Source organism: Triticum dicoccoides, chromosome 7B, assembly GCF_002162155.2.
Source record: "Triticum dicoccoides isolate Atlit2015 ecotype Zavitan chromosome 7B, WEW_v2.0, whole genome shotgun sequence".
NCBI lineage: Eukaryota > Viridiplantae > Streptophyta > Magnoliopsida > Poales > Poaceae > Triticum > Triticum dicoccoides.
This window is the reverse complement of record NC_041393.1, coordinates 540,548,388-540,574,929: the sequence shown is the minus strand read 5'-3', so window position 1 is coordinate 540,574,929 and position 26,542 is coordinate 540,548,388. Positions and strand designations below refer to the sequence as shown.

The 26,542-nt window shown below is 48.4% G+C and overlaps 3 protein-coding genes across 3 annotated transcripts; 1 reads left to right on the top strand and 2 right to left on the bottom strand.

Moving 5' to 3' along the window:
• Positions 1-8,005: 8,005 nt before the first annotated feature.
• Positions 8,006-9,318, bottom strand: LOC119339941 (E3 ubiquitin-protein ligase RING1-like). Its single transcript, XM_037611846.1, has one exon. The coding sequence runs from the start codon at positions 9,240-9,242 to the stop codon at positions 8,250-8,252; it is 993 nt and encodes a 330-aa protein (XP_037467743.1). The 5' UTR covers positions 9,243-9,318; the 3' UTR covers positions 8,006-8,249.
• A 628-nt stretch (positions 9,319-9,946) lies between these two features.
• LOC119339743 (amino acid transporter AVT6A-like) lies at positions 9,947-13,468 on the top strand. Its single transcript, XM_037611683.1, has 6 exons — positions 9,947-10,103; positions 10,848-11,285; positions 11,831-11,983; positions 12,074-12,277; positions 12,358-12,823; positions 12,910-13,468. The coding sequence occupies exons 2-6, from the start codon at positions 10,865-10,867 to the stop codon at positions 13,040-13,042; spliced, it is 1,377 nt and encodes a 458-aa protein (XP_037467580.1). The 5' UTR covers positions 9,947-10,103; positions 10,848-10,864; the 3' UTR covers positions 13,043-13,468.
• A 2,702-nt stretch (positions 13,469-16,170) lies between these two features.
• LOC119337080 (something about silencing protein 10-like) lies at positions 16,171-19,690 on the bottom strand. Its single transcript, XM_037609190.1, has 2 exons — positions 18,112-19,690; positions 16,171-16,958 (listed from the first exon to the last, which is right to left on the bottom strand). The coding sequence occupies exons 1-2, from the start codon at positions 19,555-19,557 to the stop codon at positions 16,431-16,433; spliced, it is 1,974 nt and encodes a 657-aa protein (XP_037465087.1). The 5' UTR covers positions 19,558-19,690; the 3' UTR covers positions 16,171-16,430.
• Positions 19,691-26,542: the final 6,852 nt, after the last annotated feature.

Sequence of the window (26,542 nt, the reverse complement as noted above, 5' to 3'; positions counted from 1 at the left end):
AATAAAGGCCCTCTTGGCCCGCAATCCAATCCTAGCCGCGCCAAGTATTAGCGAACCCATGTTGTTATATATAGCTGCAACACACCAGGTTGTAAGCGCAGCGCTCGTCGTCGAACGAGAGACGGACGATAAGCTTCATTGTCGAGAGGGAAACAACCCGGATCACCAGCTAAGGCCCCTAAATGACCGCTCAGCGATAAAGGAGGTGGGGGTGCAAAGACAACCAGGAGGTTTGCCTAGAAACCACTCATTCCTGGTAAGGCAAGAGAAGCCATTGAAAAGCTACTAAACATGGTAAAAAAATTAGGCATTGGGATAGATATTCCCCCCCAGTTCTTCGAGATAACATCCCCCACCGGAGATACAGTCCAATACGTACTCCAAATACTATACACAGATTCCAACAATGCAGTCAAATATGAGGCTTTGTTGCATGGTCTTCGGATGACAGTCTCCATGGGCACTCAACGCCTAGAAGTGCGTGGGGATTCGAACCTCGCAATATCTCAAATAAATGGAAACTTTGACGCGAAGGACCCGGCCTATCGCAATGCCGTCCTTAAAATGTCAGCTCGGTTCGAGGGGCTCGAATTCCACCATGTGGTCCGAGAAAACAATCAAGCGGCGGATATCCTCGCCTGAATAGGCACTAAGCACGACCCCGTCCCACCTAATATCTTCCTGGAAAGACCGTTCAAGCCATCCGTGGTGTGGGAAGGGAAGACCGGCAAAATCAGTCCGGATCCGAACACAACCCCAGATCCCGAACACTCTGACATAATCGGAGACTCCGCCACCGAATAACACCTTCAGCCCACGTGATCATGGTTGTCATCACCCCGTGGACGGAACCCTTCTTAGCCTACCTAAATAGGCAAGAACTCCTTAAGGACCAAAATGAGGCACGTTGCATTGTGCGGCGTTCTAAAGCCTACACGGTCCACGAGGGAGAACTTTATAAGAAAAGCATGACTGGAGTGCTCCAAAGGTGCATCTCCAAAGAGGAAGGACGACAGCTTTTGGCAGAAATTCATGCTGGACTCGGCGGCCACCACGCCGCAGCTCGGGCCCTTGTAAGCAAGGTCTTCCGTACAGGTTTCTAGTGGCCGACAGCCCGAGCGGACACACAGGACCTCGTCCAACATTGCGCCGGTTGCCAGATTTTTGCAAATCAAAGCCATATGCCACCTACTACTCTCCAAACAATCCCCATAACTTGGCCCTTCGCGGTCTGGGGGCTCGATATGGTTGGACCCCTTAAAGGAGGAAGCCATAAGAAAAAATACTTATTGGTCATGGTAGATAAATTCACCAAATGGATAGAAGCCAAACCAGTTAAAACGGACGAATCCGGACCAGTGATAGACTTTATATCAGGAGTCGTACACCGTTACGGTGTCCCCCACAGTATCATCACTGATAACGGCTCCAACTTCACAGCCAACGAGGTGAAAGCATGGTGCGACAAGATGGGAATTAAGCTCGATTATGCCTCTGTCTATCACCCCCAAACAAACGGTCAAGTCGAACGTGCAAATGGTCTTATTATGAGCGGCATCAGACCTAGATTAGTGCGATCCTTGAAGGAATCAGATACACACTGGGTCGAGGAGCTTGACTCCATACTATGGGGGCTGCGGACCACGCCAAATCGCACCACCGGATACACACCATTTTTTATGGTGTACGGAGCAGAGGCAGTACTACCCTGCGATATCATTCATGACTCACTTCGAGTGCGCATGTACGAAGAGAGAGAAGCCGAGCTAGATCGGCAGCACAGTTTAGATGCCCTGGAGGAGGAGCGGGACGTTGCGAAGGCCCGTTCCGCATTTTATCAGCAGCAGGCTCGAAGGTATCAAAGCAGAGAAGTACGGGCCAAAACTTATAACATTGGCAAACTCGTCCTACGCCTACCGGAGAAGAAAAAGGACAAGCTCAAGCCCAAATGGGAGGGTCCCTTCATCATTGATAAAGTTCTCACCGGAGGAGCGTACCGTTTGCGTGATGCATCAGATAACCGACTCGAGCCGAACCCATGGAACGTGGCCAGACTCCGAAGATTCTACGCCTAGCGCCGGACTCAGTGTTCGTCTCCATACCTCCACCCTTTTTTATGTCCTTCTTTTTTCTTTTCTTTTCTTTTTACATATAGCCTTAAAAGCTTCAAGTATGCTTTGACCGCACACTCCTGCCGCGCTATGCGCGCTCAATATACCTGGGGACTTCTTATACAGAAGCTTAATATAATTATCTGGGCTTTATGCCCACCACATATGTGTCATTTATCCATATGTGCCTTTTTTCACCACTATATGCATCGATATGACTTAAGTTTTGGCCAAGCTGGGTTGCCTGGCTCTTGTGTTTATGCCATACGTTCCCGTTAATTCGGCTAGGGCATAAGGGGAGCACCTCTGCGATTGTTACTGCCGGGTCAGTCGGATGTGTATCTCAGACTGGGTGAAGCCGAAAGGTAGCATTCTTAAGGGAATATTCGGTCGGTGAACAAAAGATGTCTTTTACTTATTGCAAAACATGCCCCCAGATGCTTATATCCTGCGTCATTTTTCGTAGTTCGGACATGCACATTAATGCATGCACACCCAGGGAAAGGAACCCTTAACGGAACTATTCTCCCTGAAAGATGTTTCTTACTACCCATGTAATATAACATATCTAGTTGGGTACTTGTCTGTTCAAGCACTTATGACCCCTACGCCTGGTATCCACGTGTGCCCCGATTTTCACATAACTGCGCGGGTATTCGGATACACTCCGGCCCGTCGAGTCCAGAGGTTGAAGCAAAAAGGTCCGCCAAGACAAATGATTACAATCCGGCTAGGGACAAAATATGTCCTTGGAAGTACAAAGTCACTTAGACTGACTAAATTCTTCTTCTATACCATCCAACAGGCTGTCTAGCCTACAATCCTGTTGGGAATACTTTCTGGCCAGACTAACGGGGATCTCTTTCCCATCTGACCCTACATGTCCGACCTCGGCCATATGGTTCGGGTCAGTCTTGGTGTATCGTGTCTTCACCATGGCCCAGGCTTCCCTCACCTTGTCGGCAGGCCGATATCTTCCATAATCGGAAGCGTCGCCGCGCTCCCTTGAGCAGCTCCACGAGCTCTCCCATGCCTCCGGGCAGGTATGCGGACGGCCACAAGGCATGGGCAATACCATGCATCACCTGCCGAATTTGTCCGTGCAGTTGTGAGAGTTCTTGGAGAAGATCGCCTGCAGATCCGGGCATCTCCTCTTCGGGACGACCTATCGGCATACCTACAGACATAATTCTGTTAGCTAGCTTCTTCGCTGAACTGTATATAAGCTCGCTCGAGCACTCACTAAAAATGCCGCGTCGAAGCCGCTTATTATCCTTCACGGAGTCGGCAAGCTGGCCCCAAACATCTTTTAATTCAACGTCCAGCCGGGCCTTGGCGTCCTTGAGATCATTATTCTCTCGAATAACCCGTGTAAGCACGTGCTCGCCAGCTTCTCGCTGTCTTTGAGCATGTTGCTCATTTTCCGATACGATCTCCGGATTGTTTCGGGATTGTTCGCAGAATCTATTTTAGATTTGCATGCATGCCGAATACTAAACGGGTACATGTCAATACATTCTTTTCGATCAAGACAAGTATTACCAGAGGAGCCCTTCTTGTACTCCTCCATTCTGGCGACTGCGGCCCGTAGCTGGGCTTTACACTCCTCCAGCTCTTTAGACAGCTGGGTATTCTTCTCTGTAAGAACCTATGCATATAATTGATCCTTAAATCAGTTGTGCCAACTGTTTCAAGTCTCAGGGGCTACTGACATACTTATCAGATTTTCTTACCTGTATGTCCTTTACGTACTGCTCCGTAGCTCTGGCAAGGCCATCTTGAGCAGCTAGGATGTACGCGTCCCCTGAGTTGAAGGCATTGAACGCCTCTTCAGAGAAATTAGGGTTGCGTAGTGTGGCCTGTCTGTGCCTGTGATTCATGGCGCTCTCCACTTCGGAGTTTGTAGCGGATAATCTATCCGCATCCTCTGTAGGAGGACCATCTGGTGTTGTCCCCGCGTTAATCTCCGCCCTTGAGTCCGTCCTCGGAGTCCGGCTGGTGGAGGCGTGACCCGTAGGCTTCCGGATAGAGTCCGGCGAGCACTTTTTCTATCGGGGAACCATGGACATTGTTATATTTTAAGGACGATAATCGCGTAGCAGGTTTTTTAATCATACCTCCGCGACGGCATCTCGGTCCTAACTACCTTCCTTTTAAGCCGACCTGGCTTTGGTGCTCCTTGTTGACGAATCGTCGCGGGTTCGGGGCGGCGTTCCGATGACCTTCCCTGTAAAACGCAATACTGGTGCGGTGGGTAAGGCGCAAAGAGGGTATCCTTCTTGTAAATTGGGACTCTGATTTTACTTACATGTGACGCAGGGAGTAGGCTAGGATAATCAGCTACGATGGCCACCAAGGCACCGTCACGACTTAACTGATAAAATGTCATGTCGACGAGCTCCACAAATATGTCCGGATCTTCTTCAAGTCCGGGGTCGAGGGCCCGGTCGGGGTCCTCTGGCTGTGGAGACGGGTTGTGGACCTCCCTCATAGCTTTTCGCAGTTCCTGCCATGAATTGGCAAGGTAAATATTTGTGACGAGGAATGAAAAGATTGGAATAAAAGGTAGCAGCTCACCCAGCTTGGGGGGGGGGGGGTTGTACATGCAGAATCCATCCCGTGGCTTAATGCGGATGAACTCCTCTTCTTCTCTTTTAAACAAATTAGACAATATTTTCGCCAGAGCGGCGGCGGAGTCCGGACCTTTACGGCCGCAGCGGGTGGCGTCGTCTTCTCCATTGAAGTTCCACATGGGTTTCCCCAGATACTGCAGTGGTTGTACCCCCCGCATTATACATATTGACATAACTTCAATTATTGTCAGGCCTGATCTGGCCAGCGTTTTTATCCTGTCCATCAGGAAAAGAACCTCTCTGCTATCTTCCTCCTGGGGGCTCCGGGGGCGCCAGCTGTGGCGTTTCTTCAACGGGGCATTTCCAAACTCAGGAAGGCCCATCCGAATAGGGTCCGGAGTGTGTCCTCCATATAAAACCACTCCGAAGGCCAGTCTTCGGATGTCTTCTTCGGAGTACCGGACAGGTATCCGGTCCCGGCGATGCACCATATTTCAGCTCCGCCCACTTGATATATTGACCCCTCCTGAGTACGGGGTACGAGGCAGAATAGCCTCTTCCATAGCTCGAAATGAGCTTCGCAGCCCAAAAACAGCTCGCAAAAAGCAACGTAGCGGGCGATATGTAAAATGGAGGCAGGGATGAAGTTATGCAGATGAAGGCCATAGAACTCCAGGAGCCCGCGGAGGAACGAATGGATTAGAAATCCAAGTCCCCTCAGCAAAAAAGGGACAAGGCATACCCGCTCCCCCTTGGATGGGTTGGGAAAACTCTCCGCTTGCTCCCCGCCATTGTAAGTGGCTAGTCCGGCTCGGACTGGGACCATGTATGCGGGCGGGAGAAACCCCTGAGTCTGCAATTCTACTAATTGGCTGTGAGGAACAGAACACTTCTCCAAATCACCTAGCTTGGTGCTACAGGAGCGAGAGGAGGAGCCGCGACGGCCGGCCATGATGGGATGGATTTTTTCAAACGCGCTTTGATGGCTACTCGCTGGGGGAGATGGTGTGATTTGGATCTGAGGATCCCCGTCTCTTTAAATAGACGATTTACTTACATGGCTAGGATGGCAAATGTAAAAATGCCCAAACTTCTCGCATTCACTCAACACGTGGAGATAATCATTATTGAAGCACAGAAGCCGAGGAGTACAACATTAATGGGAAGCCGGACACTACTCGCTATAACAGGTACTCTGGATTTGGAGAACCCGCCTTGCAATGTCGAAAACAATTTGCGCGCCGGACTCATCGTCATTGAAGCCTGGTTCAGGGGCTACTGAGGGAGTCCTGGATTAGGGGTCCTCAAACAGCCGGACTATATACTTTGGCCGGACTGTTGAACTATGAAGATACAAGATTGAAGACTTCGTCTCGTGTCCGAATGAGACTCTCCTTTGCGTGGAAGACAAGCTTGGCAATTCGGATGTGTAGATCTCCTTCTCTGTAACCGACTCTGTGTAATCTTAGCCCCCTTCAGTGTCTACATAAACCGGAGGGTTTAGTCCGTAGGACAACAATCATATCATATGCTAGTTTCTAGGGTTTAGCCTCTACGATCTTGTGGTAGATCAACTCTTGTAATACTCATATCATCAAGATCAATGAAGCAAGAAGTAGGGTATTACCTCCATCGAGAGGGCCCGAACCTGGGTAAACATCGTGTCCCCCGCCTCCTGTTACCATTAGCCTTAGACGCACAGTTCGGAACCCCCTACCCGAGATCCGCCGGTTTTGACACCGACGGTTACAAGAGCAAGTGCAGTAATACTTAGAGACAATTCGATAACCAGTTATGGTAACAAAAATTGGACAACCAGTCAAATCATGGAAATTATGGAGTGCAGTCTACATCAAAGAATCTTGCAAAAAGAATTGAAAAAAATCTGATGGTTCACTGTGATTGGTCAGGTAACCTTTCCTTTCAGTTTTCCACTTAAGATGCACACTATGAACACCGCAAACTAGCCTGAAGAAAATAGCATGGCATATAAATGAACATAGAAGCACTTGCTGGTCTCAATGAATAACTAGCGAGTGCGAAGATTTTTTTTTTCCAACCAACTGCCATGCCGTGTCGTCGTTTTCATATATCCAATAAGCAACTAAGGTACGCTTCATCCCATATTCTGATAAAAGATGGTTTCTCCAGCATGTTCCCTGGAGATGGATCTAACTGTACTTTGCTTCCCAGATATAACATAACTTTGATGACTTATCTGTTACCAAATATAAACAAGTAAATAAGAATTGGCAACCAACTCTTCCATTTTTGAAAGGGCCATGTTGACTTTCAGCACAATGATCTAGTGATCTAAACGCTCTTATATTTCTTTACGGAGGGAGTACCAACCACTCCAAAGGTAACAGAACTTTGATGGCTTGTTTGGTACTGCTAAACACCACTAGTTGGTATTGTGTGATAGTTAAAGGACCACAGTACTTACAGTGCAGCAGAGAAGCTCACGTAAGTAGCCTCGCCTTACAGAAATGATATATACTCCCAGTACAGAAAAGTAACTCACAAGTTTAATTAAAGAAAACTAGATTGAAATTTCTAGTACAGGGCAGTCTTGGTACAGAGAGTAGCATACTAACATCTATAAAGATATTTCTGAAACTATGATGGCAGTAAATCATGCAGTCAGCAAAGCATGACATATATTACTGAAGCAGTTCTGCCACAACCAATACAAATTAGACAAGATTTCGGTGACTAAGAAACTTCTCTGTATTACTGAAGCAGCATGACATATATGCAGAAGCACTAACGGTTATTCTTACCATTCAACTCCCAATCGGAAAAGTTGCATCAACACTTCAAACCAAATAGTACGACTAGTGACTTCGAAGTATCCTAACTTATCGGTCACCGAGTGAGGTTTCTCATTTTAACTTCCAGCAAACTGGTATTGTGTGCTAATTAAAACCTACAGTACTTATAGTGCAGCAGAGAAGCTCACATCAGTAGCATCACCACAAAGAAATTACATCTAAGAACAGAAGAGCAACACTGAGGTTTGATTAAAGCATACCAGATTGAGACTTGTAGTACAAAAGAGTCTTCTATAATGGTGCTTCTGATATCAGGATGCCCGTAACTGATGCAATAAGAAAAGCAGTAATCCAGTAGAAGAAAATACTACTCCCTCCGTCCCATAATATAAGAACGTTTTTTACACTAGTATAGTGTCAAAAGTGTTCTTATATCATAATATAAGAACGTTTTTGACACTAGTGTAGTGTCAAAAGCGTTCTTATATTATGGGACGGAGGGAGTAATTGATTTGTCACAAACAATACGAATAAAACAAGCATCGAGTGAGAGAATTGGTTTTCTGTGTTATTGAAGCAGCACGACATATATACAGAAGCTCTAACAATTGTTCTTACCAATCAAGTCCCAATCAGAAGTTCAGAACCGCTACATCAATCGACACTTAAAAACCAAAGAAGTATGACCCTAGCAACCTCCAAGCATCCTAACTGAGCAAGTCAAGAGAGTGAAGTTTCTCACATAACTTGGATGGAATTGCAACCAAGAGATGCCACCAAGCAACCCATGCTCACATCTGCAAAGATGTGCCCAACTGTGCTGTCGAACCACCAGCAGAATGCCGCCTTGCCCGCCGCTGCTCATAGTCGGGGTCATCAGTGGGCAGCTCGTAGCGGCATACCGGGCACGAGTTGCGTATGGCAAGCCATGGCCCAATGCACGCCCCATGGTAGAAGTGTGCACACGGCAGCCGCGTGGCGAGCTCCCCCTGCACGATCCCGTCCTTGCACACAGCGCATCCCTGCGCGGCCTCCTCCCCACTGATCGCCACCACCTGGAGCCGCTCCACCGCTGCCCGCGCTGCAGGTGGCGCGCCCCCCACCGTCACATCTGTCATATGCCCTGGCAGCACCTCAAACTCGTCCTCATCCAGCGGCACCGGCAGCACCTCCCAGCCGACGCTCCGGAATATGTCATCGAGCTCCGGGTGCTCATCGCCGAAATCAAAGGGCGGCTCGTCGGAGAACATGGACTCGTCCTCCCCGCTGTCGATCCCCTCCATGACGCCCAGGATCTCCCGCTCGCTGAGGAAGCCGAACACGTCGGCATCGGCGTCGCCCCCTCCGCCTGCTCCTCCCGCGCCGCCCCCGCCGCCAGCCCCAGGGACGGAGGCATCTCCGGCGTCGCCGGCGTCGGCGATCTCCTCCCACTCGAGGGCTTCCGCGAGGTCGTCGGCGAGGTCCTCCTCGAGGCAGTCCCAGAAGGGCGGGGAGCGGGCCGGGGAGAGGCTGCGCATCGGGAGGAAGGACGGCGGGGAGAGGCGGCCGAGGCCGAGGCTGAGGTCGAGGTCGAGGTCGTGGTCGGAGTCGAAGGAGAAGGGGGAGCCCGGGGCGGGGGTTAGGGTTTGAGATTCGATGTCGAAGTCGGGGGAGATGTCGGAGTGGGTGAAGTGGTGCTCCTCCTCCTCGAAGGCGTCGGAGAAGGAGAGGTAGGAGGGCTCCCCGAGCGACCCCGGGCCGTCCTCGTCGATGCCGAGGAAGAACTCGTCGGCGAGCCCCGCCATGGCGGCGGCGGCGGAGGAGGAGGGGAACGGGACGGGGGGAATTGGGGCGGGGACGGGTGGGGTGGGGTGGGGTGGTCCGGCTCGGGACGCGTCGTGTGGAGGCGTGGCGTCTCCGTCTCTGGTTGGTGGGCAACTGGGCGTCTGGGCCGGGCCACTCACCCACTCCGTCCGTCCTCACGCCGTCACCCCATAATACGCTTCCAATGCGCTTTCGCGCTCGTCATAATACGCTTTTACGTTGACAATACGTAGCCAGACTATTGGTCGTCTTTTAGCAGAGAACACGTGTTGTACTAAACAAAGACGCTGTTAGTTCAGCTGGCACTGTCACGGTCGTTGCCACCGGGAATGCGAGGCTCCGGCCACCCCTCCGGCCGGCCGCCCCCGCGCGCGCGCAACGCCTCCGCCGTCTTCCACCCGCCATTTCCACCGGCAGGAGGAAGCCTGCACGCCAAACACGAGCGACCGGCACGGGCGAAACTCCTCCCCAAATCCACCACCTCGCCGGCCCACCTGCAAGATTCCGAGGAGCACGAGACAGGGACGGGATCCGGAATCGGATTTATTATTTCCGCCGACGTCGACGGGATCCATCCACTCGTGGGCGGACGAGCGAGGGGGCTGTAGCGGGTGACAGCGAGAGGTTTGGACCGATGCGCTGATTGATTGGCCTTAACTGGAGGCAGCTCCGCGTCCCCTCGCTGTATAAAACGAGGCCGGGCTGGAGCCTGGTGGCTCAGAGAGAGGCGGCCCTCTCTCCCTCCCTCCACAGTCCACAAGTTCTTCTCTGCTTTTGTCTGGCTCTGGTCGCGTCTGCTCTTTTGGCTTTCGGATCCCGGAGAGACTTCTGCTGGTGGAAAGGTAACGCCCTTTTCTCCCTTTTCCCTTGCCGTCAGTTCTTGGTCAGGATTCTTGCCTGGTATGGAGAAAGCTGCATCTGTTCTTGTTGTGGATGTGTGATGATAATGGGTTCTGTGGGAGTGAGTTGCAGTGGAAAATGGGCTGTTGCTTTTAGGACAGTTGCTGGATGTATGTGCTAGTTTGTCATGGACTGCTTTTCTTTGATTATGAAGATAGAACATTCAATCGAATGTTGTGTTTGTCTGTCGGGCCGGATTGTGTTGAAAAAATGAAAACTTCAGTTGACTTTGTTGTGCTTGGGTCATGTTGTTTGGATATCATTTCTCCATGTGATTTGCCTCATCTGCAGGTTATCATTGGGTTAAACTCCATATTGTTACTTCTAGGGAATCCTGGTCCTTAGATTCTTCATCTAGCCCTTCGGTTTGGTAATTGATTTTTGCTGTACGATGCTTTAGTATGTATATACCCTAAACCACTTATGATTTTGAATGCTAGCTATCGAAATTGTGTTGCTCGAGAAGTGGATCAATATTTACGTTAATAAAGGCATCTTTCATTTATTTGAAGAGAATGTTCAAATTAAATACATAAGAGATGGAGAATCAAATTAAGTGTGTCTAAATTTCCTAACAAACTGGGTCTCACCATAAGAAGTATCGAGAGAAAACACAAAGCGACTGGTTTTAGTCAAATCAAATAGTCTATTGCGCTATATCGTTGACTCAAATCCTTCCCTTCCAGGAGAGTGAAAGAGAAAAATGGGTGTCGGGAACGGATCAGCGGACGTGAACCAGCAGACGGCGCGCAACGAAATACGAGATGAGACTACGCCGCTTCTTCCGGTCAAGGTGGAGGAGGAGGGATTCCATGAGTTTAATGGAGCTTCATTCTCCGGGGCAGTTTTCAATCTCTCGACCACCATCGTTGGTGCTGGAATCATGGCCTTGCCAGCCAGCATCAAGATGCTGGGCCTCATCCCTGGCCTTCTGATGATCATCTTTGTGGCACTGCTCACAGAGGCATCCATAGACATGCTTATCAGGTGCAGCCACCAAGGAAAGATCACGTCATATGGGTGGCTGATGGGTGAGGCATATGGACAATGGGGGAGGATTGCGCTGCAGGCCTCTGTGGTTATAAACAACATCGGTGTGATGATTGTTTACATGATTATCATTGGTATTTCATCTAAGCTCAATACTTCTCCTTCCTGTTCTATCTGTTACTTTCGAACATTTTGTGATGCAACTTAAATTCACCAACTTGGACTTGTTATGGATAATCCAATGCTCCACCAGAGTATCTTTTAATCCTTCTATTCCACTAATGGCACACTTCAGGGCCTATGTTTGGAGACGAGTCACGAATAATTCCAAGATGTTCTTGATTTTTTTTTTACTTAAGAGCATATAAGTTTATTGCTTAGCTGATTGACTTGGGTTTCTTCGGTACATTACTTTCAAGACAATTCTCATCCATGAGCTCCTGATAAATACTTTATCAAGTTTTATACTATCAAATGGCAAATGGAACCCTAGCTCCCTCTCTGAAGAAATAATTTGTCATTTTGAGCAATTTAGTAAAAACATAAGAGACCAGTTCGAACTTGAGCTAGTTAGAAGTCAGCTTCTTATCTTCAAGTAACATCTTGTACCTTAATAATTAAAATGAACAGTTCTATTTGCATGAACTGCGATTGACAGTGGTTCTTGAACTTTTGGTAGGTGATGTATTATCTGGAACATCGTCAGGCGGTATTCATCATCGTGGCATATTGGAGGGCTGGTTTGGAGCACATTTGTGGAATTCTCGCGCCATTGTTCTTCTTGTGACAACTCTTTTCGTGTTTGCTCCATTGGTGAGCTTTAAACGATTGGGTACGTGTTCATCTGTGCAAACTATGAAATAACTACTTTTCACCATGGTTGCTGCATGATATTAATCTTAAATCTTGTTGTTTCCTATAGATTCACTGAGCTACACATCTGCCCTATCAGTTGCTCTCGCTGTGGTTTTTGTTGTTATTACTGCTGGGATTGCCATAATCAAAGTCATCAATGGAACTGTAGCAATGCCCAAGCTTTTTCCAGAAATAGATGATCTTAGTTCTGTCTGGAAGCTTTTTACGGCTGTCCCTGTCCTTGTCACTGCATATATCTGCCACTATAATGGTATGCAATTTCAGTGCCCAGCTATTCTTGCCATTGTTCGGTTATGTCGATTCTAAATGAATGTTTTCATTATTCCACAGTTCACAGCATTGACAATGAGCTTGAGGATAAAACACAAACTAAACCAATTGTGCGAACATCACTGGCCCTTTGCTCCAGTGTTTACATTGCCACAAGTTTCTTTGCTTATCTTCTCTTTGGAGATGGTACACTGGATGATGTGCTCGCCAACTTTGATTCAAATCTCGGCATTCCTTTCAGCTCTGTCTTCAATGACGTAGTCAGAGTGAGCTATGCTGCGCACGTCATGCTTGTCTTCCCCATCGTCTTCTTTGCCCTTAGGCTCAACTTGGATGGGCTACTCTTTCCCACGTCGAGGCACATTTCTTATGACAATAAGAGATTTACAATCATAACCATCTCGCTCCTCGTGGTTATTTATACTGCTGCCATCTTCATACCAAGCATTTGGGATGCATTCCAGTTTACTGGTGCCACAGCTGCCGTTTTGATTGGTTTTATCTTTCCTGCCATGGTCATATTAAGGTACCTAAATAATGCTTCTGATTGGTTATGTATTCCCTATTTGCTAAGCACTCCTGTATTAACACATAAACTCGTTTTTTTCCAAGGGATCCTTATGGAATCGCAACCAAGCGTGACAAGATCTTGGCTGTAACCATGATCGTGCTTGCTGTTGTCTCAAACTCTGTTGCCCTATACAGTGATGCGATGAACATCTTCCGTAGGAAAGAGGTAGCCTGAACTTCAGAGTTCAAAGTTGAAAGGAAGGGTGTCACTGATGTAGGAAGCGCAGTTTCATATTACAAAATTCAGTGGCTTTGAAGGAAGATGGTTTGCTGGGATGCTGTGAAGAAAGATGATTTCTTTGGTCAGCAACTCAGCATTGAGGCCTGCCACATGGAAGAATTGGATGGTTGAAATTGTCAGGTCTTGTGTACATGAGCTGGCTCAACGTCGAATTGAGCCACTTGCAATATATGTATGTTCTTTTTTTGGCGCGAATATATGTGCCCACCCCAGACAGAAAAGAAAGCATTGCTGCAAAAAGCTTGCTCTACAATAATGTACAGTGTTCCTAGTATTTGAGTTGAGTTAATTCTATGTTTTATTTGGACCTAAATCCAAGGTTTCGAATACAAATAAAGTGGCCATTGTTACCATCCTTCACTTCTGAGAGAAGCTGTAGATCTGATATATGCTACAACAACACAATTTTTTGCATGAACTGTTGAACTAATGTTCCACTAGTCTCCAGATGATGGTACCTGTCTACATCCTAGTCGTACTGGGAAAAAATGCACTAAAGATCAAATGTAGCATCATTGTCTTTGATGTTTTTAATATGGGAAGTGAAATTCAGAAAGGCCACCTCTTTGTACAGGTGGCCTACAAGCATGTCCATGTACACAGATTTGTCTTCCAACTGCATCATTCTATATTGTCAGTGGGTGATAGAAGTAGAACTAAAAAGAGGTAGAAAAAGAGATTCATCACACCAGTGGTTTTTGCCTTCTGCTGTGGCCAAGGGGCACCTAGCTCCTGAGCTGAATCTCTCTGCGTCTTGAAAGGTCAGACGCCCAGCATTCAAGAAAGCCAACTGGACACTCCAGGCCCAGGTATGCTCCAAACAGACTGCTAGGGTGAGGTCCCCATGAAAGAAACATTTTTCTTAAATTTTCTGAGAGTGTTTTTCTTTTGTCAGGATTCTTAGTATCCAGGCCAGCCAATGAGTACAATGACAAAATCCTGGTATCAATAATTGTGATAGGCTTATCTTTCAACAAGTTGTGCCTGACTAGCAAATTAGTACTAGGACTCTTAGAAACCTAATGTATGATTGATGGGTTCCTAGTTTATGACTAATTTACTGAGGTGTCAAGAGGAGAGTTTTAATGGGAGGAAATTCTTCGCATGACGATGACTCATCATAGTATGGATGTAGTAAATTTATTTATCGCACATGGCGGGTTTAGAGCCACAAGTTCGGGCTGTCAGAGATCAGGTCACTGATGGATCGGGCTGTCAATGATGTTTACTTTAATAGTGATCTTTTGTTCTGTATACTTGACAAGCTCTTGTGAATTGTTCCCTTTTTCTGAAAGTGTTTTGTCAGCATTCTTAGAATCCTAGTCAGCCAATGTGTACAATGACAAAATCCTGAAAACACTAACTGCGATAGGCTTATTTTCAGTCATTAACAAGCTGCCCAAGTAGCAAATTAGTAGTAGGGAACTCCTAGAAAACTAATGCATGATTGATGTGCCCCTAGTTTATGACTAATAACTTGTGCTATCAAGAGCAGAGTTTGGATGGGAGGAAATTCTTTGCATGACGATGATTCAATCATAGTACGGGTACAACAAATTTATCGCAGATGGCAGGTTTAGAGCCACAAGTTCAGGCCGTTAGACCGGGGTTATCCAGAGATCAAGTCACTGAGGGATCAGGCTGTCAATGATGTTTACTATAATAGTGATCTTTTGTAATGTACTGACAAGCTCATTTTGAATTGTTTGAGCTTCTCCACACGAATCTACAACACTTACTTTTTTAGGTGTACAGCACTTGGGTGGCCTTTGTCTGAGCTACAGCTAGTGATTCTCAGATTCTAGGCCTCACAAAATCACAATCCAAAATAAACTCGCAGAAAATGAACTAGCATGCACACCCAGCCTGAAGCTGAAAATTTGGTGATTCCCGAGCTGCCACTTATTTTGGATGATATGTTTAGTATATGTAAGACTATGATGGTTCGCGCTTATTTTGGATGTTATGTTTCATATGCATATTTCGGACAATATCGTTCTACAATCATTACATTTCTAGAAAAATATTTCATATATGATTAACAAATTGCTAATTCTCGCTTTATCGAGTCAAAACAGCCAACTTGCACTTTAATATGCATATAACGTCGTACTCAGCACTCATGGACTTTATTGACATTTCATAATACCCACAGCTCCTACAGCTGTCCAACAATAGGGTAAACAAACAACCAGCTTCTGGTTCGGGTGGGGGAAGGGGGGAGGGTCGACGCCAAGGAGGCAAGGACCGTAGAACAATTGTTCTATGCTATTTTCCATAGATTAAAAGGGTAAGTATGTACATGCAGGAGAGGAACAAAAAGAAAAACAAGACGAAGAAATGAAAATAAAATGAGATCATCCAATGCCTGTTCTAGGAAACATGAGGTTCAGAGTTTAGGCGAAACTACAACACAATCATCCTAGACGAGTGTTAATCCAACTCTCCAAGGTGTCTGCATTCTTATGTTTGACTCTGTGACCAAGGACAATATGGTATTGCTTGAGAAGGCATTTCCATGTGTTGACTGCAGGCACTTCATTTTTGAAATGTTTCCCATTTCTCTGATTCCAAATATTCCAGCAGACTAGATTGACAATGTCCATGCCTCCATGTCAGTCTTGAGTGGCAAAGATGATTTCAGGTTTTCTTTGTGTTACGTTGACATATATAATTATTCTCCTACTTATTAATTATCAATGATGTAATCCTTGCCCCCACAATGAACATTATGTAGTTCAAGGTCCTCTTTGATTCGCAGGATTACTTGTATCCTATATAGGATTACAAGATTTACTACTAGAGCGAATACATGAATGGACGAATGTTTGCTAGTACAAAAAAAAAATCTACCAAGAGGTTTGAGTGGATGGAAATTTTGCTTCAAAATAGAGTACAAATGAATTCCATGAAAAAATCCTAAGGATTCCAGTCCAGCAAATCAAACAACCGCCATAGGAAAAATTCCTAAGGATCCAAATGCTCCAAAAAACATATGTAATCCCTTTGAATCAGAAGAGCCCTGACTGTTTCGAGCACGGCAACATTATGTAATAGAAGCATTTGCAAATCAAAGTATGATAGGAACTGGTTCTTCATATTTCTGCTTCTAATTCCCATCAAACACAATCCAACATCTGAAGGCAGATAGAGCAACCACAAGAGTGGTTGTAATTTGATAATCTTAAACAATGCAAACATGCTTCCACCAAAACTGTTTACTACTACGAACACAAATGACCATCAAATGAAAATTTCATGCCCGACGCGAACTAAACCAAACAAACAAAATTTGCGTACATTCACGATAAGGCCGATGCTATCAACTCTTGAACCTAACACTACGGCTGACGTTTGCATTGATGCCAGACAGTTCACCTCCGTAGGGACCAGAGGGCTTCTTCGCGCTGCGGACTTGACCTTGCCTCCTTTTACTCTGTTTATCACTCTTGATCCTGTATTTCTTACGTGGATTCTTGAGTTGCTTGTTTCTGGAGCGTGTCAGCCCTCGGTTCTTCTCTATCTGCCGCGAAATCTTCCTCTTGCCATCTCCTTCGCTTTCTTCCTCCAGCTCAGTAGCAGGGGTGCTCTGTTCTTTGCCCATGCGCTTTTCGGTCCTCTGCCTCTTGATATCTTTGTAGAATTCATCTTCAGACCCTGAAGATTCATGATCATCACCATCTTCCTCACTGGATTGGCTGAGCTTCTCTTCAGTATGACCACCATCTTCTGGCAACTCATCATCTTCACGTGAATTGGTTCCTATACGAGCAAGAACACGTAGTTCATGCTTTCGGCGTCTTTCACCAATCTCATCTCGCTTTGGAATGTCATCATCACCAGAAACAAACTGAAATGATGGTCAGAAGAGAAAAAGGGTTAAGAATAGCTATAGCCATTGCAACAACCGATACACAAAGCACAAGTGCATGTTCAAAGGGTGGATTTAGTTTTGTAGATGAGCAATAATCAGCAAACGTAAATTCATCAAGTATTTCAGACAATATCTTTGGTAAGACAAGAGTAACGAAGTTTTGCGTCCCTAAGAAAAACAATTATATGCACTTGATGGCAGATATCATTCTGTTAACATTCTGGAACAGCATAATAGAAAGATTACAAACACTAACAGAGCAGAATGATTCAAGCATGACACAACATTTTGACAAAAAACAATTGACCAGCATTGTTGGCTAGTGCATATTATCAAAACAAAATATGATAGGAATGTGGCAATGTGATGCCAGAGTTTTTAAAGCTGGAAGGCAAGTGTAGCAAGTGTCCCTGAGTGTAGCACAATTCATCATTGCTATGTTTTACCAATAATGGTATTTCTTCCCGTATTCACAGCTAGCAACAAAATGCCATGTCAAAGTATTATCAAAATTCAAATTCACTTTTGCAGCATAAGCAAAGTCCTACTGAACTCGAGACATGTCGAGAAACGTCAGGATCAATATGTAAACCATGACAGCAGCTCCAAAATCACCTAATAATCCTTGAATTTCACAAACATTTTTGGATAAAATGATGTTTCAAATCATGTATAGTATATGCTGGCTGATAACATCTGCAACATAGCTGGGTACAAGGATGCAGTTTCAGTCCATTTAAGGTTTCTATCAATACAAATATATTACAAACTCGCCTAATATTACACATGCTAACAACAAAAGGAATGTGGAATGTTGAAAATCATAGAATAAAGTAGACATGTAATAGATGTCAACTTGCTCGAAATCAGGATGATTCAGCTGAATACTATCAAGAATTTACAGTAAGAAACATATGGCATCTAAATTTTGGTCCTACGTGACAGTATGTATATTTGTTGGTGTAGTTTTGCAGTTACAAACTTGGAATTTTCACCACATGCATAAAACACTTAGGCCAAATAGGCACAGAACATTATTACAAGATATTTAGATTTTGCACAAGTTAAAAATAGCTAGCTATGAAGGTACCCAACAAAAATAAGAAACCTGCATGAAAATATCCCATACCTTGTTTCTAACTGAGCCAGCTGCATTAACCAGGAGCTTTGTAGGTTTGACCACTTGACTATTTTTCTGCACTTCATCATCAAAGTCATCCAATGTCTGCAGTTTTTTCCTACTATTGGTTGCCAAGGTTTTTGACAACTTTGGCTTCAACTTAGACAGCCCTTTTTGCTTCAACCCCTCCTCAAGGATTGCTCTTCTTTTCAACATTTCAATGCTTTGCAAGCCCATATGCTCATCCTTGCCCTTCCTTTTTGCAATTTCATGGTGCCCCTTAGAAGGCTTATTCTTTGTCAATTCGGCTACTTCAGCACCCTGTTTTACTTTGTCCATATCTAGTAAATTGCTAGATTTTCCCTCATTCTCTAGAGAGACTGCCTTGTTCACCTCATCAAGGGTGCTGCTATCAGGCATAAAATGGTCTTCAGTGTCCCCATCTTGGTTCGGAAGATTTATATTTGCCAGCTTTTGCACCATGTTCTTGGTCTCTACCAGCCGAGCAATTACAGGATGATCCTGCACAGACAGTCCCTCTGCTCTCATAAGGAGGTAGAAGGTAATGGCTTGACAATGAGCCAACAGACAAGCTCGCTTCACCTCCAATGGCTGCATTTTACCCTTATTCTTGCCTTGCCCAGCTGCCAACTCATTGGTGACTGGCCCTATTGCCTTCAGCTGTTCGTGGGCATCATTCAAATCAGCCAGTAATCCAACCAGTTCAGGAGCTGAGCTGTACACTACATCCATCTTCTCATCTTTTGACAGGACAGCAAAATCTTCCCTCAGCTTCGTGTAGCTTTCAAGAGGGGATGCCTCATCAGCAAGCTTCACTTGATGGCCGGATGCCTTTGAGGGCTTATTATCCTCTTCATCACTTTCATCATCTTCCAATCCGAAATCTTTCATTGACAGCTTATTCTCTGCCTGCAGCCTCCTTAGCTCATCAAACTCAACATCATCAGCATCTTGCTCATGATCATCATAGTATGTTTTCTTCCCTGTACCCCAGTTCTTTGGATCATCCTCCGGTTCCTCATCCTCCTCCGCGCTGCCATCATCCCCGGCAGCCTGTTTGGCTGCCCTCTGCGCTCTCTTGATTTTTGCAGTATATGACTTGTCCCATACCTCAACATCACCTGCGTGCGCGTCGCCGTCCTCGCCTCCTTCGCTGCCATCTTCGCTTTCATCGCCGTCCTCGCCTCCTTCGCTGTCATCGCTCTCATCGTCGGAAACGCCCTCGACGTCGTAGATAGGCATCACCAAAGCATCCTCCTCCGAGTCCCTCGAGTCGTCGACGTCGAGGGGGATGACGTCCCGCTGCTTGTGGAAGGCGTCGATCTCGTCGTCGTCGGAGTCGGAGATCGCCGCCGCCGCCGCCTCGCTGGCCCGCTTGGACTTGTGGAGGCCAGCCGCGGGAGGCGGCCGTGTCGACCTCGGCCTCTTCCCCATGTCGGGCGGCCGCCGGAGTATCGGGGGCTCGGGGTGGGTGGAAGGGGTGTGCGGCGGCGGAGGCTGGTTCAGGGGTTAGGGTTTTAGCTGTGGAAGGAGATGGATGGAAGCGGTGCGGACTGTGCGATGCGAGCAGAGCAATGAAGCGATGTGGGATTGGCATGCCGTGGGTCATTATTGGGCTGGGCCTTCAGTGGTTAACTCAAATCAAACATATTTCGGTTTTTGGTTAGCGCCAAGAGCCCACGGGCTCAGGGCAAACGGGACAGGTTCCTATCACGCCTGCAGATCAGCCTGCAGCGGACTAATTCAATGCAAGTGCCTTGCAACGACCAAGTCAGCGTTCCAGCTGGTGGACCAAGTGTAGCGTGCGTGTGAAGCCAAGTGTGGTGTGCGTGTGTGGCCAACTGTGGCTTACTTGTACCCGAAGGATTGGCTGTAGAGGGTATGAAGAAAAGTATTGCGTGATTTCCTCTCTCCTCCTTGCTCCTCTCGCTCTCACCTACCAGCCTCGCTCTTCCTCCTCCCGTTCCCCCCTCTCACCCAAATCTCACAGATCAGGGCGTGACAATCTGGTATTCAGAGTTAGAAATTTTTCTCCCCACCATCGCCGTTTACCCGGATCGATCGGTAACATCCACTGGGTCAGGTGCGCGCCGCTCCGGCGAGCTCGCACAAAATCCTGCCCGGGGTTCGATCTGATCTAGTGCACCACGGCACCCCCATCCAAACCCTCGGCACAGACACGCCGCGTCCTCGACGCCATGTCGGAGACCACGGACAAGCTGCAGGGCTTGCTCGAGTCCGTCATCCGCCGCCTCGATGCGCATCAGAAGACCGCCGACGAGCGTCACCAGGCGCAGATCGCCTACAACGACTAGGTCTCCTCCGAGATCAAGCTCCTCTCCAAGCAGATCGACCTCACGCAAGCAGACGTGGACGAGGCCCGCAAGGCTGCGCCGGCCGCCGATCCCGCGGTGCCCGTCTCCGGAGGCGCGTCTCTATCGGGCGTCACGGGCACAGGGGACTCCTCAGCGCATCGCCCACCACCACCACCGCCGCCGCCGCCGCCGCCGCCGCCACCACCGACGCGCCCTCCGCCGCTGCCCCTCTACACCGACGGTGCAGCACAGCTTCCGTTCGCCCGCCTCGTCAACCACGGGCCGCCGCTTCTCACTACGCGGTCACCATCTTCCTCCGAGCTCGACCGCCATGGCGACCACTACATCAAGCCGCCCAAGCACGATTTCCCCTGATTCGACGGCGACGCCCCGCGCATCTGGCTGGATCGCTGCACCACTTACTTCGAGCTGTACAGGGTGCCTCACCACCTCTGGGTCACCACCGCAGCGCTGTACATGGACGGCCTGGCCGCGATGTGGCTCCAGGCCTACCGACAGCTACATCCAGGCGTCTCATGGCAAACATTCAGAGCCGCGGTACAGGAGGAATTCGGACCAGAGGAATTCGAAGTGCAGATGCATCACTTTGTGCAGTTACGACAGACAGGCAGTGTGCAGGAATACCGCCAGCAATTCGAGACCGCAATGTACCATTTGCTGGCCTTGGATCCAACGCAGAGCTCCAAGTTTTTCATCTCTCAGTTTCTTATCGGCCTCAAAGATGAACTGCGCCTGGGAGTTCGTTTGCAAGCACCAACCAGTATCACTAGAGCACCAGTGTTCGCTCGTATTCAGGAAGAAGAACTGGAGAAGCAGCGTTTCCAGCGCCCACGCATCACACCTGTCGGACGGCCACCACCACCTGCAGCAGCAGCAACAGCCCACGTTCCAGCTCGCCCAGCAGCCGTACCCAAGCAAGGAGGCAACGAATATGCAAGGGAGAGCCAGTTACGCGAATTCAGAAGAGCAAATGGCCTCTGTTTTTGCTGTGGGGACAAGTATTCAAGGGAGCACCAGTGCAAACGAACTGGCCAAATCCTGATGATCGAAGTGGGCGATTTCGGAGAAATTCTGTCGGATGACACCGTGCACGCTCTTCAGTTACTGGATCCACCAGCAGCACAGGAGCTAGAGTGCTGCTCACTATCGCATCAGGCATTGTCGGGTGAAGAAACTCCATCTACAATTTGCCTACGAGCACAAGTGGGGGATCAGATCATGTTACTCTTGGTGGATTCGGGCAGCACTCGCAGTTTCATCAGCGAGACCTTCCTCAAACGGCTACAAGTTCAGACAGAGAGCTTGCCGCCAGTTTCAGTACGCGTTGCCAACAGCCAACGATTGCTGTGCAATCAACTAGTTCGAGGATTGCAATGGCAAGTGCCCGATCACACTTTCCACATGGATATGCGAGTGTTGCCGCTCAGCGCTTACGATGGAGTGTTGGGCATCGACTGGCTGGCTGCGCACAGTCCCATGAACTGTCATTGGCAGGAGAAAACCATAGCATTCGAGACAGAAGGCAAACAGGTTCACTTACAAGGCGTCCGAACTTCTGATCTTCCTCCCATAGCAGAACTTGATGCTTACGAATTACATCGCATGGAAGTTTGCGATGACATTTGGACTGCAGCTCTGGTTACAGTAGAGCAAACTGACAAACCCGAGCCTGCACCCACACCACCCAGCATTCAGAAGCTGCTATCTGAATACGCGGGCGTGTTCGCTGAACCCAAAGTACTGCCTCCCAAATGGCAGTACGATCATGCGATCAATCTGGAGCCCAGCACAACTCCGATTAACACCAGGCCCTACCGCTACTCGCCAGCACAGAAAGACGAGATCGAAAAGCAGGTGCAAGAGATGCTGCAATCTGGAGTGATTGCCCATAGCCTAAGCCCTTACGCTGCACCTGTGTTACTCGTCAAGAAGAAGGACGGCTCCTGGCGTTTCTGTGTGGATTTCAGACGCTTAAACACGGCTATGGTGAAGAACAAATTTCCATTGCCAGTGGTCGACGAGCTACTTGATGAGTTGGGCGGAGCTGCTTATTTCTCCAAGATTGATCTGAGAGCAAGCTACCACCAGATACGAATGCGAGAAGAAGACGAAGAGAAAACGGCATTCAAAACACATCATGGACACTACCACTTCAGAGTGATGCCGTTCGGTCTCTACAACGCGCCGGCCACCTTCCAATATCTCATGAACTCTGTTTTTGGTCGCTATGTCTGCAAGTTCATCATTATATTCCTCGATGATATTCTGGTCTTCAGTGTTGATTTACAGGAACACGAAGACCACTTGTGCACCGTTCTGGATCTGCTCCGAGCGCACCAGCTCTACGCCAAGGCCTCCAAGTGCTCGTTCGCGCAACAGGAGATTGAGTACCTTGGGCATGTTATCTCCAAGAACAGCGTCACCACGGACTCCAGCAAAACCAGCGCAATGCAGGCCTGGCCCGTGCCCACGACACCCAGTGAGCTCCGCGGCTTCCTCGGCCTCATGGGCTACTACCGTAAATTCGTGCCACACTACGGCATCATCGCCAAGCCCCTGACGCGCCTCCTCACCAAGAAGGGATTTCTCTGGGATGATCAAGCGCAAACTGCTTTCGAGATGCTGAAGAAGGCGATGGTGAGCACACCAATTCTGACATTGCCAGATTTCAAGCGCTCGTTCGCCATCGAGACCGACGCGTGCGACACTGGCATCGGTGCCGTCCTGACGCAAGACAACCACCCGATCGCGTACTTGAGCAAGGCGCTCGGCGTGCGGAATCAGAAACTCTCGGCGTACGAGAAGGAGTTCCTCGCCGTGATGATGGCGATCGACAAGTGGCGTCCCTACCTCCAGCGCGCCCCGTTCGAAATCGTCACCGACCACAAGAGTTTGTGTTCCTTGGGCGATCAACAGCTCGTCACGAACCTGCAGCGGAAGGCGATGTCAAAGATGGTGGGGCTCCAGTTCACGTTCCGCTACAAGAAGGGCATGGACAATGGCGCGGCCGACGCGCTCTCGCGCGTGGGGCACTTGCTGGCGCTCGACGCGCTCTCGGTGTGCCAGCCACAGTGGCTTCAGGAGGTGGCCAACTCGTACGAGACGGACGCTGATGCGCAGGAGCTGCTCGCCAAGCTTGCGCTGTGTGGCACTGACGATCAGGGTCGCTCTCTTCAGCAGGGCGTGATTTGGCAGCAGGGACGGTTGTGGATCGGCGCCAACACTGCGCTCCAGACGAAGCTTATCGCCGCGCTGCACCACAGCGCGGTAGGCGGTCACTCCTGCGCCACTGCTACCTACCACAGGGTGCGCAAGCTCTTCGCCTGGACGGGACTGAAGCGTGCTGTGGAAGATTTCGTCAGACAGTGCAGCATTTGCCAGCACGCGAAGCACGAACAAACACACCCGACCGGCAAGTTGCAGCCGCTTCCAATTCCACAAGAACCATGGCAAGATCTCACCATGGACTTCGTTGAAGGCCTACCCAAGTCAGACGGCTACGATGCAATCATGGTCGTCATCGACCGGCTCACCAAGTACGCCCACTTCGCCCCCCTCCGCCACCCCTTCAATGCCGCCCAAGTCGCTAGAGCCTTCTGGGACAATGTCATCCGTCTCCACGGCGTGCCGCACTCCATCGTCTCGGACCGCGACAAGGTGTTCACCAGCGCGATGTGGCGGGAGATCCTCAACCCCGCGGGCACCAAACTCCTGTACTCCACGGTGTTCCACCCCCAGACGGACGGCCAGACGGAGCGCGTTAACCAGTGTCTGGAGATGTATTTGCGGTGCTCCGTCCACAACACCCCCAAACAATGGCGCCAGTGGCTCACCGCAGCGGAGTTCTGGTACAACTCCTCTCATCACGCCTCACTCAACTGCTCATCGCTCAAGGCACTGTACGACAGGGAGTTAAATCTCGGTGGCATGCCAGCAGTCAACACCAACATACCCGCGGATGCACCGCTCGACGAGATTGACTGGGCAATGCACACGGAGCTACTGCGCGCCCAGCTCTCGCGCGCACAGGCACGATTCAAGAAGCAGGCGGATCGCCATCGCGCCGAGCGCGCCTTGGACGTCGGCGAACAAGTCCTCCTCAAGATGTAGCCATACGCTCAGTCCTCCGTTGCCAACCGCCCGTGCCGCAAGCTGGCATACAAGTTCTTCGGCCCCTTCACGGTCGCGGAGCGCATTGGCACTCTGGCGTATCGCCTTGCCATCGGACAACCGCATCCATCCCGTCTTCCACGTCTCGCAGCTCAAGCCGTTCGTCCCCCACTACTCACCGGTCTTCGCGGAGCTGCCCAAGATACCTGACCTCACGGCTGCGGACCGCGTCCCGATCGCCATTCTGGATCGCCGCATGATGAAGAAGGGCGATGCCCCGGTGATCCAAGTTCAAATTCAGTGGAGCGCCATGCCACCGTCTGCAGCAACCTGGGAAGACTACTATGTGCTACGACAACGCTACCCGGACGTGCCCATCTGGGCAGAGGAAGATCAGCCTGCTCGAGGGGGGGGGGAATGTCACGCCTGCAGATCAGCCCGCAGCGGACTAATTCAGTGCAAGTGCCTTGCAACGACCAAGTCAGCGCTCCAGCTGGTGGACCAAGTGTAGCGTGTGTGTGAAGCCAAGTGTGGCGTGCGTGTGTGGCCAACTGTGGCTTACTTGTACCCAAAGGATTGGCTGTAGAGGGTATGAAGAAAAGTATTGCGTGATTTCCTCTCTCCCCCTTGCTCCTCTCGCTCTCACCTACCAGCCTCGCTCTTCCTCCTCCCGTTCCCCTCCTCTCACCCAAATCTCACAGATCAGGGCGTGACAGTTCCTGGCGCCCGAACAGGTTCTTGGCGCCTGCTGCTGCAACGCCTTCTTGGGCCGGCCCGCGATGGGAAAGGTAGAGACCAGAAAACGCCAAAAAATGCAAAATGGGTGGCAGCTTCAGGGATCGAACTCGCATCACTCCAGTAACGAAACCCTTGTTTGATCTTAGCTGATCACCAGGGAAATTGGTTACTTGTGATTTACTAGCGCTAAACAGTACATGAACTAGCATGGGCGCGCTATTTAATTATCATTTAGTTTTTTCATTTACTTCTATAAAATCGTGAATTTTAAAACGTTCAATTATTTTGAGACAAAAGTTCACAAACTTAAAAAAAGTTCACCGATTTTGAGAAATAGTTCATCATTTTTTAAGAAAAGTTCACAAACTTAAATAAGTTCACCGATTTTGGAAAAAAACTATATGAAATAGTTTAAAAAGTTCATCTTTTTCGGAAAAAATTTCATCAGTTTTGAAAAAAATTCATTGAGTTTGAGAAAATATTTCATCAATTTTGAAAAAAGTTCACAAATTTGATTGAAAAATTCATCAATCTTGAAAAAAGTTCATCAAAATTAGTTCATCGGATTTGGAAAAAATTCACCGAATTTGAGAAAACAAAAGTCAAATTTGAAAAAAGTTCGCTGAATTAGGAAAAAGTTCCTCAATTTTAGAGAAATGTGGATGGAACGAGGAAGAAGGAAAAAAATTAAACAGAAATATGAAAAACAGAAAAAAAAATAGAAAAAGTGAAAGAAAAAGATGATAAGGTAAACAAGTGATGGAACTGTGAGCATCAAGTTATTGTGGCAGGGTGGTTACCATTGTGCGCTGTTAATCAGGAAGTCTTTGATGGGAGCAACTAATTAACGAGCGCTCCTTCAGGAGCCTCGCAACGATCAGCGCCATTTGGCGCGCTCACAGCCATTCGCCACGTGTCGCGCTCTGGGCGCTCTCTCCGGATTTTTATTTTTTATTTTTACACACATGTTTTCGGCTTTTTAAAAGGTTTTTTTCGTTTTTTTGACGTTTTGGTTTTCTACCGGTCTTCTCTATCTTTTCGACCAAAAAAAAAATTTCGATTTTTTTTTGCGGAAAAAATGCACTTTTTTTCGCGAGAGGCACGGTTTTGCTTCCGCAAGAGGCACGGTTGTGCTTTCGCGAGAGGCACGGTTTTGCTTTCGCAAGAGGCACGGTTGTGCTTTTGCGAGAGGCACGGGCGTGCCTCTTTCGGAAAGGGAAAAAACGCGTTTTCTG